The sequence below is a fragment of the Pelophylax lessonae genome (assembly GCF_965119305.1).
Source record: "Pelophylax lessonae genome assembly, contig: HAP1_SCAFFOLD_151, whole genome shotgun sequence".
NCBI classification, from domain to species: domain Eukaryota; kingdom Metazoa; phylum Chordata; class Amphibia; order Anura; family Ranidae; genus Pelophylax; species Pelophylax lessonae.
Window position 1 is genome coordinate 203,046 of NW_028120133.1, and position 13,389 is coordinate 216,434.

General features: G+C 49.2%; 1 protein-coding gene across 2 annotated transcripts in view; it reads left to right on the plus strand.

Annotated features, from left to right (window-relative positions):
- The window catches only part of LOC309543511 (NACHT, LRR and PYD domains-containing protein 12-like), a 113,973-nt gene that overhangs the window by 34,327 nt on the left and 66,257 nt on the right, over positions 1-13,389 (plus strand). For both annotated transcript variants that reach the window (XM_082275986.1, XM_082275987.1), the window contains exons 2-3: positions 1,085-1,245; positions 7,616-7,775. In XM_082275986.1, coding sequence (XP_082132112.1) covers positions 1,085-1,245; positions 7,616-7,775 — 321 coding nt within the window. The remainder of the gene's footprint in view (positions 1-1,084; positions 1,246-7,615; positions 7,776-13,389) is intronic.

Genomic DNA, 13,389 nt, shown 5'->3' on the forward strand with positions numbered 1-13,389 from the left:
TCCCATTTTTCCTCCGGGCTCTTTGTTCCCAGGGTTCTATCCCATTTGATATTTTCTAGCAGCGAGCGCAGTTTAGGGAAATTGGCTCTTTTGAAATTCAGTGTCCTTATATTACCCTTGTGTTTCCTATTACTGTAATTAATACTGAAACCAATTGACCTATGGTCACTGTTCCCTAAGTTGTCCCGTATTTCTATATCCGTGAGCAGATCTGTATTGTTGGTAATCAGTAGGTCAAGTACCGCATTGTTTCTTGTCGGTGCATTCACCATCTGACCCATGAAATTGTCCTGCAAAACATTTAGGAACTGCCGAGCCTTGGCTGAATGCGCAGTTCCTTCTGCCCAGTCTATATCAGGATAATTAAAGTGGGAGACAGAAGTTCAGTCCACGGTGGGGCACAGAAGTTCAGTGTTCAGTCCACGGTGGGGCACAGAAGTTCAGTCCACGGTGGGGGACAGAAGTTCAGTCCATGGTGGGGCACAGAAGTTCAGTCCACGGTGGGGCACAGAAGTTCCGTTTTCAGTCCACGGTGGGGCACAGAAGTTCAGTCCACGGTGGGGCACAGAAGTTCCGTTTTCAGTCCACGGTGGGGCACAGAAGTTCAGTCCACGGTGGGGCACAGAAGTTCAGTGTTCAGTCCACGGAGGGGCACAGAAGTTCAGTCCACGGAGGGGCACAGAAGTTCAGTCCACGGTGGGGCACAGAAGTTCAGTCCACGGAGGGGCACAGAAGTTCAGACCACGGAGGGGCACAGAAGTTCAGTCCATGGAGGGGCACAGAAGTTCAGACCACGGAGGGGCACAGAAGTTCAGTCCACGGTGGGGCACAGAAATTCAGTGTTCAGACCACGGAGGGGCACAGAAGTTCAGACCACGGAGGGGCACAGAAGTTCAGTCCACGGTGGGGCACAGAAGTTCAGTGTTCAGACCACGGAGGGGCACAGAAGTTCAGTCCACGGAGGGGCACAGAAGTTCAGTCCACGGAGGGGCACAGAAGTTCAGTCCACGGAGGGGCACAGAAGTTCAGTCCACGGTGGGGTTCAGTCCACGAGATAACAAATGATTTGTATTTCTTTTTCTAGATGACGTTCAGAGGTTCGGTCAGCAGATGTCCAGGTATGAGGACTGGTCCCTGCGGAGGATAAACCAGCATTTCCAGGAGGATCTAATCTGTATATTGGAGGACTTGGACTCTCATGTCCTGTGGAGGGAACTTCATTCCCGGGAAGTAATAAAGGTGGAGGTGAGAAAAAGGCATTTCTGAACGTCCCGCATTACAGTGAAACATCAGATGGTAAATACGAGGGTGGGGGAGGAGAGAGAAGACTGATCACTGTACTTCTACATCACCCCATCTGCAATCTTTTATTAAGGGGATCTATGGCAAGAATTACATATAAAAGAAAGGTCAATTGCTGTACTACCCCCCCCCCCCCCATTCCACACCTAAACAGATGAGACTAAGGTGCTTGTGGCTGGGCATAGGCCCTACATACCATCCAAGAAACTAAGCGAAAATCCGGCACCAAGTAATCCTGGAGTAAAATCTTGGACTTTATTGAAGATCCATCAGGACATAAAAAGAATCAATTCCTACGGTAAAAATTGACGCGTTTCAGCCGTATAGGCTTTCATCATAATCAATGCTAAAAGAAGAAACAGCTGATTATAAAGGATTCCACAGCTTGATTAGGATAAAGGTCTACATGGCTGAAACACGGCAACTTTTACTGTGGGAATGGATTCCTTTTGTTTTTTTTTTGATGGACCTTAGGGGTTACTCCAGGATGACTCGGTGCCGGATTTTCACCATCTATAAGATGTTACATAGATTCTTAAAATAAATTCTGCCAAAATAAATAACGTTTTTCGTTTTTTAATTCTGGTAAATATTGAATACATATTAAGATTTTGCATTCTCATATCCATCCAGCAGGTGGTGCTCTTTTAACCTTTTGAAAAAGCTTTCAATAAGAGACAGCCTGCCTGATAGGAAACTTCAGCAGCTGTCTCTTTGCAGATAACCAATAGTGCTCTGTGGGATCCTGTGTCTCTGCAGATAACCCATAGTGCTCTGAGAATCCTATGTTTCTGCAGATAACCCATAGTGCTCTGGGGATCCTGTGTCTCTGCAAATAACCCATAGTGCTCTGAGAATGCTATGTCTCTGCAGATAACCCATAGTGCTCTGAGAATCCTATGTCTCTGCAGATAACCCATAGTGCTCTGAGAATCCTAGGTTTCTGCAGATAACCCATAGTGCTCTGGGGATCCTGTGTCTCTGCAAATAACCCATAGTGCTCTGGGGATCCTGTGTCTCTGCAAATAACCCATAGTGCTCTGAGAATCCTATGTTTCTGCAGATAAACCATAGTGCTCTGAGAATCCTAGGTTTCTGCAGATAACCCATAGTGCTCTGGGGATCCTGTGTCTCTGCAAATAACCCATAGAACTTTCGGAATCCTATATCTCTGCAGATAACCCGCAGTGCTCTGGGAATCCTATGTTTCTGCAGATAACCCATGGTGCTCTGGGGATCCTGTGTCTCTGCAAATAGCCCATAGAACTCTCAGAATCCTATATCTCTGCAGATAACCCGCAGTGCTCTGGGAATCCTATGTTTCTGCAGATAACCCATAGTGCTCTGGGGATCCTGTGTCTCTGCAAATAGCCCATAGAACTCTCAGAATCCTATATCTCTGCAGATAACCCAGAGTGCTCTGGGAATCCTGTGTCTCTTTGGATAACCCATATTGCTCTGGGAATTCTATATCTCTATGGTTAACCCATAGAACTCTGGGAATCCTATATCTCTGCAGATAACTCAGAGTGCTCTGGGAATCCGATATCTCTGCAGATAACCCAGAGTGCTCTGGGAATCCTATATCTCTGCAGATAACCCAGAGTGCTCTGGGAATCCTATATCTCTGCAGATAACCCAGAGTGCTCTGGGAATCCTATATCTCTGCAGATACCCCAGAGTGTTCTGGGAATCCTATATCTCTGCAGATAACCCAGAGTGCTCTGGGAATCCTATATCTCTGCAGATAACCCAGAGTGCTCTGGGAATCCTATATCTCTGCAGATACCCCAGAGTGTTCTGGGAATCCTATATCTCTGCAGATAACCCAGAGTGTTCTGGGAATCCTATATCTCTGCAGATAACCCAGAGTGCTCTGGGAATCCTATATCTCTGCAGATAACCCAGAGTGCTCTGGGAATCCTATATCTCTGCAGATAACCCAGAGTGCTCTGGGAATCCTATATCTCTGCAGATACCCCAGAGTGTTCTGGGAATCCTATATCTCTGCAGATAACCCAGAGTGCTCTGGGAATCCTATATCTCTGCAGATAACCCAGAGTGCTCTGGGAATCCTATATCCCTGCAGATAACCCAGCGTGCCATAGTTAACCCACCTCCATCAATGAGCCTTCCCTCCCCACCTCCATCAATTAACCTTTCCTTCCCACCTCCATCAATGAGCCTTCCCTCCCCCACCTCCACCACTGAGCCTTCTCTCCCCCACCTCCATCAATGAGCCTTCCCTTCCCCCACCTCCATCAATGAGCCTTCCCTTCCCACACCTCCATCAATGAGCCTTCCCTCCCCCACCTCCATCAAAACGATCTTGCTGTAAATCTCCCCCCAGCATTATTCAACCAACTTCCTGTGAGCCCATATCATTGGGCCCACCTACTGGAGGCATGTATTGCTCAAAGCTTCTGTTCATGTGAGCTGCACTGTGAGAACCGGAAATCTATTCTCGGTATGTTCGGTGTCACGTCTCATCGGGTCACTTTATGCAAGCAATTTATTTTTGTGAATCTCTTGCAAAGCTTCTCACTGGGCAGAAGCTGCCATTACCCATCCTGACAACTCTACGTCACAGCCTCATCATTACCAGCAGCGTTGTCAGCCTGAAGTCTGGGCTCCTTCACTTGTCCTGATAGGCTGCCCAACAGCCAACCGGTGACCTGTGCTGAGGGATGATTCCTCCATCTCCTCCATCTGGCAGGAAGACAACAATATTGACGACAATATTCCCATCAATGACAGCTCTGGTTCCCCTTAATAATCCACAGTGTATATCTCTTTGTGCCTGTGTTTGAATAAACAGTTCTTATTCTGGAAGGTTCCAAAACTTATACAAGCTGAGTTGTCGGCTAGCTTTGTATGGGGGCGGCTGGGAAAATTTGATATCTATGTTCACGACTGGGAGGAAGCCGTATACCGAGGGAAGTCCACAAACACAGTGTGGGTCTGAGGTTCCGTTACATTGGTGGCAAGCGGTGGGATGCTTCCTGCAGTCTGGGACATCCAAACCTCCATCGGGATCCAGGGTCCGGATAGCAGAAGAGGAGAGGTACAGATATCAGCCTCCATGGAAGAGGAATTCGGAAGGAGGTTTGGAGAGATTTGGATACAGCACAGGGGACCAGTGTCAGAGAAGGTCCTGCTAGGATGGCGTGATGTAATCCGCTGGATCTCTGGAAGGAGCAGCGACACCAGGGAAAAATCCTCCAGTCCATCCAGGAAAGGTACTGGTCCCAGTACGAAGTTCGAATGGTGTTTTTGGGGAGACAACCGCATGAGGAATGGAAAGCAGAGTTAAGCAGGCTGGTCCAGGTGGAGATGCTGTTGGATGAGGGCTATAGAGCCCTCCGCTGGTATGTAACCCAAGTGTACCCATGGACAGCGGACAACAGCCCAACAGAAGGCTTTTGCTACGGCGGCCTGGGGCTGTTATTAGAGAGGCTGTCCAAGGACCCTGACTTTTGGAGCGATTTGGAGTGGCGGTTAGAGGAAAATGAGGATAAAGCCCCGTACACACGTACCGAATGTCAGCCGAACGATCGGCAGTCTTTTGTCCGGTGCTGTCCTGTCGGCTGAAAAGTGCTAAAGACTGCACACGAATTTTGTCGGCCAACAACAGCCGACTGCAGAAGTGATGTCATGTGATGGTTAACTTTCCGTGTGTTTTTTCTTTTCTGAGCATGCCCAGTCTTGCTAATCTGCTGTTTGTCGGCCGAATTCTGTACTGACTGCCGAACAATCGGCCGTTCTGGTGACGGCCAACAAAAATTTTAAAGTCTGCACGCCAGATTCTGTTCGGCCGAAAATTCGCTGTCGGTTGTCGGAAGCATCATACTAACAAGCCGACAATCGGCCGATTGTTCGGCGGCCGAATATTTACGGCCGACATTCGGTACGTGTGTACGGGGCTTTACAGAGAAGAGATCCTGATTGATAGGTCAGCTATTTTATCACATGCAGGCTAGAGACTTCCTTTACAGTGAGGCACGTTTGCCCACTGACAGAGAAATGATCAGTCTATAATTTTATTGGTCGGTTTATTTTACCAGTGAGAGACAGAATAACACCACAAATATCTAGAAAAACGTCAAAAAAGTTATAAATTGATTTGCATTTTAAATGAGTGAAATAAGTATTTGATCCCCGATCAATCAGCAGATTTCTGGCTCCCAGGTGTCTTCTATACAGGTAAGGAGCTGAGATTAGGAGGATTCTCTTATAGGGAGTGCTCCTAATCTCAGCTTGTTACCTGTATAGAAGACACCTGTCCACAGAATCAACCAATCAGATTCCAATCTCTCCACCATGGCCAAGACCAAAGAGCTGTCCAAGGATGTCAGGGAGAAGATTGGAGACCTACACAAGGCTGGGATGGACTACAAGATCATCGTCAAGCAGCTTGGTGAGAGGGTGGCAACAGTTGGTGCGATTATTCACAAATGGAAGAAACAGAAAATAATTGTCAGTCTCCCTCAGTCTGGGGCTCCATGGAAGATCTCACCTCGTGGAGCTTCAATGATCATGAGAACGGTGAGGAATCAGCCCAGAACTACACGGGAGAAACTTCTCAATGATCTCAGCTGGGACCATCGTCACCAAGAAAACAATGGGTAACACACTACCCCATGGAGGACTGAAATCCTGCAGCACCCGCAAGGTCCCCCTGCTCAGGAAATCACATGGTACAGCCCGTCTGATGTCTGCTAATGAACATCTGAATGATTCAGAGGAGAACTGGGTGAAAGTGCTGTGGGAAGATAAGACCAAAATTGAGGTCTTTGGCATCAACTCAACTCGCCGTGATTGGAGGAGGAGGAATGCTGCCTATGACCCCAAGAACCCCATCCCCCACCGTCACACATGGAGGTGGAAACATTATGCTCTGGGGGTGTTTTTCTGCTAAGGGGACAACTTTACCACATCAAAGGGACGATGGACGGGGCCATGTACCATCAAATCTTGTGTGAGAACCTCCTTCCCTCAGCCAGGGCATAGAAAATGGGTCATGGATGGGAATTCCAGCATGACAATGACCCAAAACACACGGCCAAGGCAACAAAGGAGTGGCTCAGAAAGAAGCACTTTAAGGTCCTGGAGTGGCCTAGCCAGTCTCCAGACCTTTAATCCCATAGAAAATATGTGGAGGGAGCTGCTGAAGGTTTGAGTTACAAAAGGTCAGCCTTGAAACCTCAATGACTTGGAGAGGATCTGCAAAGAGGAGTGGGACAAAATCCCTCCTAAGATGTGTGCAAACCTGGTGACCAATTACAAGAAACGTCTGACCTCTGTGATTGCCAACAAGGGTTTCTCCACCAACTACTAAGTCATGTTTTGCTTGGGGATCAAATACTTATTTCACTCATTAAAATGCAAATTAGATTATAACTTTTTTGAAATGCGTTTATTGCACAACCAATAAAATTATAGGCTGATCGTTTCTTTGTCAGTGGGCAAACGTACAAAATCAGCAGGGGATCAAATACTTTTTTTTCCCCTCACTGTATAAAATAAGCCTTCAGCCTGTAGATATCGCTGCAGCAGCCTGAAGATGGCAGTGTTTCCCTTTTTAATACTATAAATGCCAAATACCATTACAGTATTAAAAAATATATATATATATATATATATATATATATATATATATATATATATATATATATATATATATATATATATATTTTTTATATTTGTGTTAAATCTACAGAAAAAAAGAAAAACAAAGCAGAGCAGAAGAGTGTAATAATTACATTTCCTTATTTGTCCATAGAATTGTATATTTAAAGAATATTTAGGTGGGCAGATTAGTTAGCGCTACAGCCAAATAACTGATGAATCCTGACAGTATTGGTCTTGGCATGTGGGCTTCGGTAACCTTGGCCAGGAAAGGGTTAATGTGGGTGCTGCCTCCTATTGGGGTAGGGGAGGTAGGGGCGGAGTCATCATGGTAAAACATTTCACAGCACATTCATGTACAGTTCTCACCGAACCACCTTCTGAAGTCATTGTGAATATGAGACCAATAACACTCCTTGGTATGGCATTCTGCCCACCCCCTGGACACTAGCTGAAACCACACATCAGGATGACGGTGGCAGAGTCTGTAGTGGTCCCATGTCAGTAAAAATGAGTGGGGGTGATGGAAATCATCTACAATCTCCGTAATAGGCAGCTCTGGTGGGATCTTACAGTGCTCCAGTATGTGTCAGTGCTGCACTATATGACTGGAACTTCCACTCCACTTATCGTTGTGTATTAACCGTTCTCATCTCTTCCAGATAATAATATTTCTGTCTTCCAGGGATGTCCACCCATAAAAATAGAAGCCAGGGAGATTCTACAACAAATTCTGGAGAAGGGAAGAGAAGCTGTGATTGGATTGTGGAAATGTCTCTACGCTCTGAAGAATCCCCACCCTCATCCCAATTTATTGGCCGTTCTGGGAGAAATCGACAAGAGAGGTAACCAGATTTCTATTTTTTGCCTTTCACTGAGTGAATGTAAAATTGCCTAACTTTCGTCCCTAACAGAAAAATAGCCATAAGAACATTCATAGCCTAACTATAGACTAAGGACATTCAACCATAGGAGTTAAAGAAAGTTCATCAATAGAGGATATAGCTATAGACCAGTGATTTCCAAACTGAGGCATAGGTTTGTTTGCTTGTCTTTATCTGGCCCTTCTGACAGTATTTGACCAACTGACACCAATGATGGGGCACCATTCCCCCTTGTCAGGGCACCAACAGCTGGAGAAGGACTCTAGAGCCCAGCATCTGTCAGGACGCCAATGGTAGGAGAAGGACTCTAGGATCCAGCATCTGTCAGGACACCAATGGTAGGAGAAGGACTCTAGCATCCAGCATCTGTCAGGACACCAATGGTAGGAGAAGGACTCTAGGACCCAGCATCTGTCAGGACACCAATGGTAGGAGAAGGACTCTAGGACCCCACATATCCACCAGCACTTCACATGGGCATTTATCAGGAAGCCCATCAGTGGTTGAAGTTGCTGATGGATCTTCAGTTTGTTACTTGTGTTCCCGTGACTTCTTGCTCCTGTGATCCCTAGTTTCTGCCGCGGCTTGTTACTGACCTGTCCCCAGTCTCTGACCCCGGCTTGTCTAACGGACACCCTCTGCCAGCTTCTCGTGTTTGACCTCAGCTTCCACCTGACTTGGTCTGCTCTGCTTCCCACCTGGTTCCGGATCCCGGCTTGTCTAACGGATACCCTCTGCCTGCTTCTCGTGTTTGACCTCGGCTTCCACCTGACTTGGTCTGCTCTGCTTCCCACCTGGTTCCGGATCCCGGCTTGTCTAACGGATACCCTCTGCCTGCTTCTCGTGTTTGACCTCGGCTTCCACCTGACTTGGTCTGCTCGGCTTCCCACCTGGTTCCTGATCCCGGCTTGTCTAACGGATACCCTCTGCCTGCTTCTCATGTTTGACCTCGGCTTCCACCTGACTTCGTCTGCTCTGCTTCCCACCTGGTTCCGGATCCCGGCTTGTCTGACGGATAGCCTCTGCCTGCTTTTCGTGTTTGACCTCGGCTTCCACCTGACTTGGTCTGCTCTGCTTCCCACCTGGTTCCTGATCCCGGCTTGTCTAACGGATACCCTCTGCCTGCTTCTCGTGTTTGACCTCGGCTTCCACCTGACTTGGTCTGCTCTGCTTCCCACCTGGTTCCTGATCCCGGCTTGTCTAACGGATACCCTCTGCCTGCTTCTCATGTTTGACCTCGGCTTCCACCTGACTTCGTCTGCTCTGCTTCCCACCTGGTTCCTGATCCCGGCTTGTCTAACGGATACCCTCTGCCTGCTTCTCGTGTTTGACCTCGGCTTCCACCTGACTTGGTCTGCTCTGCTTCCCACCTGGTTCCGGATCCCGGCTTGTCTAACGGATACCCTCTGCCTGCTTCTCGTGTTTGACCTCGGCTTCCACCTGACTTCGTCTGCTCTGCTTCCCACCTGGTTCCTGATCCCGGCTTGTCTAACGGATACCCTCTGCCTGCTTCTCGTGTTTGACCTCAGCTTCCACCTGACTTCGTCTGCTCTGCTTCCCACCTGGTTCCTGACCCCGGCTTGTCTAACGGATACCCTCTGCCTGCGTCTCGTGTTTGACCTCGGCTTCCACCTGACTTCGTCTGCTCTGCTTCCCACCTGGTTCCTGACCCCGGCTTGTCTAATGGATACCCTCTGCCTGCATCTCGTGTTTGACCTCGGCTTCCACCTGACTTCATCTGCTCTGCTTCCCACCTGGTTCCTGATCCCGGCTTGTCTAACAGATACCCTCTGCCTGCTTCTCGTGTTTGACCTCGGCTTCCACCTGACTTCGTCTGCTCTGCTTCCCACCTGGTTCCTGATCCTGGCTTGTCTAACGGATACCCTCTGCCTGCTTCTCGTGTTTGACCTCGGCTTCCACCTGACTTCGTCTGCTCTGCTTCCCACCTGGTTCCTGATCCCGGCTTGTCTAACGGATACCCTCTGCCTGCTTCTCGTGTTTGACCTCGGCTTCCACCTGACTTCGTCTGCTCTGCTTCCTACCTGGTTCCTGATCCCGGCTTGTGTTGACTATCCACTGTCTCAGTGATTCCACAGACCTATCACATCTTATAGGCGTCACCTGCCTGCCGACTCTGTTCATCACATCAGCAGTATTCCTGAGTCCATTTGCTAGCAACCACGCGGGCGACCTGTGCTACTTTGTGCCCGACTCCTCCTGTCCCACCTCTAGGGGAGTCTGGAAATTAGCCACAAGAGAAGACCTCCCTCCATTGGCCTCCAGCACCTGGTACCTGACACCCCTACTGACACCATAAATGGGGCACTATTTCTTCCATTAAAACCAACAATGTGGCTGTGCTGTTGGGGCATTTTCTGCTCCCACTGGCCACAGTCTGGCCCCCTGTAAAGCCTGAAGGACAGCAAACTGGCCCTTTGCTTAGACAGTTTGGAGACCCCTGCTATAGGCTGAGGACAATTGACCAGAAGAGGAAATATGAGGGAGACCTCTGCACTCTATACAGTCTATAAGGATTCCTATGGGAACAGCCAAACAAATGGGAACCTCCAGCTGTAGTGTGAAGGGTTAGGGTTCCTCTAAATTCCATACAAGATCCTTTGAGTCTGATATGGATTTCAAGAGGGGACACAAAAACAAGAAAAAAAAAAAGATGGGGGTTCTCCAAAATCTACATTAGACCATTATGTAGCACCCTCATCTGGAGCACAGCAAAACTCGATCTTCTAGTGTTACTGGAACATTCTCTTAGGCCCACATGGCCTCCAGCAACACAGTGTGCTCACACAGAGGTGCAATGCCCTCAAGACCAAGATTTCAATCACACAGCCCCAATCCAGGCACACAGCCTGCCCACTCAGAGGTGCAATGCCCTCAAGACCAAGACTTCGATCACACTGCCCCAATCCAAGCACACAGCCTGTCCACTCAGAGGTGCAATGCCCTCTAATCCCAGGTTTCGGTTACACGGCCTCAATCAAGGCACACAGCCTGTCCACTCAGAGGTTCAATGCCTTCCAATCCTAGGTCTCGGTTACAAGGCCCCAATCCAAGCACACAGCCTATCCACTCAGAGGTTCAATGTCCTCTAATCCCAGGTTTCGGTTACACAGCCTCAATCTAGGCACACAGCTTGCCCACTCAGAGGTGCAATGCCCTCTAATCCCAGGTTTCGGTTACACAGCCTCAATCCAGGCACACAACCTGTCCACTCAGAGGTTCAATGCCTTCCAATCCTAGGTCTCGGTTACACGGCCTCAATCTAGACACACAGCCTGTCCACACAGAGGTGCAATGCCCTCTAATCCCAGGTTTCGGTTACACGGCCTCAATCCAGGCACACAGCCTGCCCACTCAGAGGTGCAATGCCTTCCAATCCTAGGTCTCGGTTACACAGCCTCAATCCAGGCACACAGCCTGCCCACTCAGAGGTGCAATGCCCTCAAGACCAAGACTTCGATCACACGGCCTCAATCCAGGCACACAGCCTGCCCACTCAGAGGTGCAATGCCCTCTAATCCCAGGTTTCGGTTACACTGCCTCAATCCAGGCACACAGCCTGTCCACTCAGAGTTTCAATGCCTTCCAATCCTAGGTCTCGGTTACACGGCCTCAATCCAGGCGCACAGCCTGTCCACTCAGAGTTTCAATGCCTTCCAATCCTAGGTCTCGGTTACACAGCCTCAATCTAGGCACACAGCCTGCCCACTCAGAGGTGCAATGCCCTCAAGACTAGAGTTGAGCGGACACCTGGATGTCCGTGTTCGGCGGGTTCGGCCGAACTTTAAAAAAAAGTCCGGGTCCGTGTCCCGGACTTTTGCCGAACTTTTCCCGGACACCGAACCCCATTGAAGTCAATGAGGACCCGAACTTTCAGGCACTAAAATGGCTCTAAAACACCAAAGGAAAGGGCTAGAGTGCTGCAAATGGCAGCAAAACTTAATTAAGAGCATGGCAAGTGCTCTGCAAACAAATGTGGATAGGGAAATAACTTAAAACAACAAAAAAAAACAGAAAAATAAAACAATGTTCTTCATCTCTGAAGGACGAGGCCCATATGGAGTAGGAGGGAGGTTGAGGTGGTGGTGGATGTGGCGGTGTCATAGGCGTGCGCACAGGGTGTGCCGGGTGTACCTGGGCACACCCTGATCACCTAGGGCACATAGCATTATCCCTCTGTTTGCCAGTGAGGAGATGGGAAAGATCTCCCTCGGACCTGCTCTGCTCTATTTCACTTTGCCAGCAGGGAGAGTAATGTATCGGGGCCATGTACATGTAGGCAAACACATGCATGTGTATTTAAACTTTGGGGTGCACACCCTAATGCAATAGGCTGCGCACACCTATGGGCGGTGTAGGTGGAAGCGGCGGTGGAGGAGGACCAGGGCCGGATTAAGAGCATCATGGGCTTGGTGCTGAGGATTTTGAAGGGCCTTAAGGGCCGTGCCTTGGCATGCACCCAGAGGAGGAAGGGTGCAGCCATGCATGCCTAATTCCACATGGGATGCTGTCTCTGAAGCCCATAAACACATCCATGCATCGGCAACTGTCCCTCCTTGTCCGGCCTTCGTGCTGTGTGGGGAGGTTCTGAGGGTGCTGCCTGGGGAAGCGAGCATAGAAGCCAGACTTCTGTGTTTACAAGTGACAGAAGAGCGGTAACAGTGAATATGGCCAACCCGGGGCCTATATAAAAGGTAGGGGCCTGGAGCTGCAGCTCCAATAGCCCCTACGTTAATCTGGCCCTGAGGAGGAGGACGAGGTAGCCAACACTGCTTCTTTTCACAAATTTTAAATGCGGGTACACCCCAAAAGAGTGAGAAAGAGCAAAAATGGAACAATGGGTGGGTAAGGTCGGTATCCATCGCTATTCTGCACAAGGTACGGAAAAGTCCCGTGGGATCCATGCCTGGTTCATTTTAATGAGCGTGCGCTTGTCCACATTGTCTCTGGACAGGCGGCTGCGCTTGTCTGTTATAACACCCCCAGCCGTGCTAAATACCCGTTCAGATAATACACTGGCTGCAGGGCACGCCAGCACCTCCAAGGCGTAAAGGGCAAGCTCAGGCCATGTGCCCAATTTGGAGACCCAGAAGTTGAAGGGGGCAGACCCCTCATTCAGTATGTCTAGGTGTGTGCACACATACTGCTCCACCATGTTGGTGAAATGCTGCCTCCTGCTAAGACGTTCCATATAAGCTGCTGGTGCTGCTGTTTGTTGTGGCATGCTGACAAAGCTTTTCCACATTTCGGCCATGCTAACCCTGCCTTCTGAGGTGCTGGTGGTGCCCTGGTTGCGTTGGCGACCTCTTCCTCCTCCTCCTCCTCTGCCTTGTGCTTCCACTGTGGCCCCGCTGTCAGGTGGGAATGCCAGCAGCATCGCGTCTACCAGCATGCGCTTGTACTCGCGCATCTTGCGATCGCGCTCCAGTGAGTGAATTAAGGACGGTACGTTGTCCTTGTAACGGGGATCCAGCAGCGTGGCCACCCAGTAATCAGCACAAGTTAGAATGTGGGCAACTCGGCGGTCGTTGTGGAGACACTGCAGCATGTAATCGCT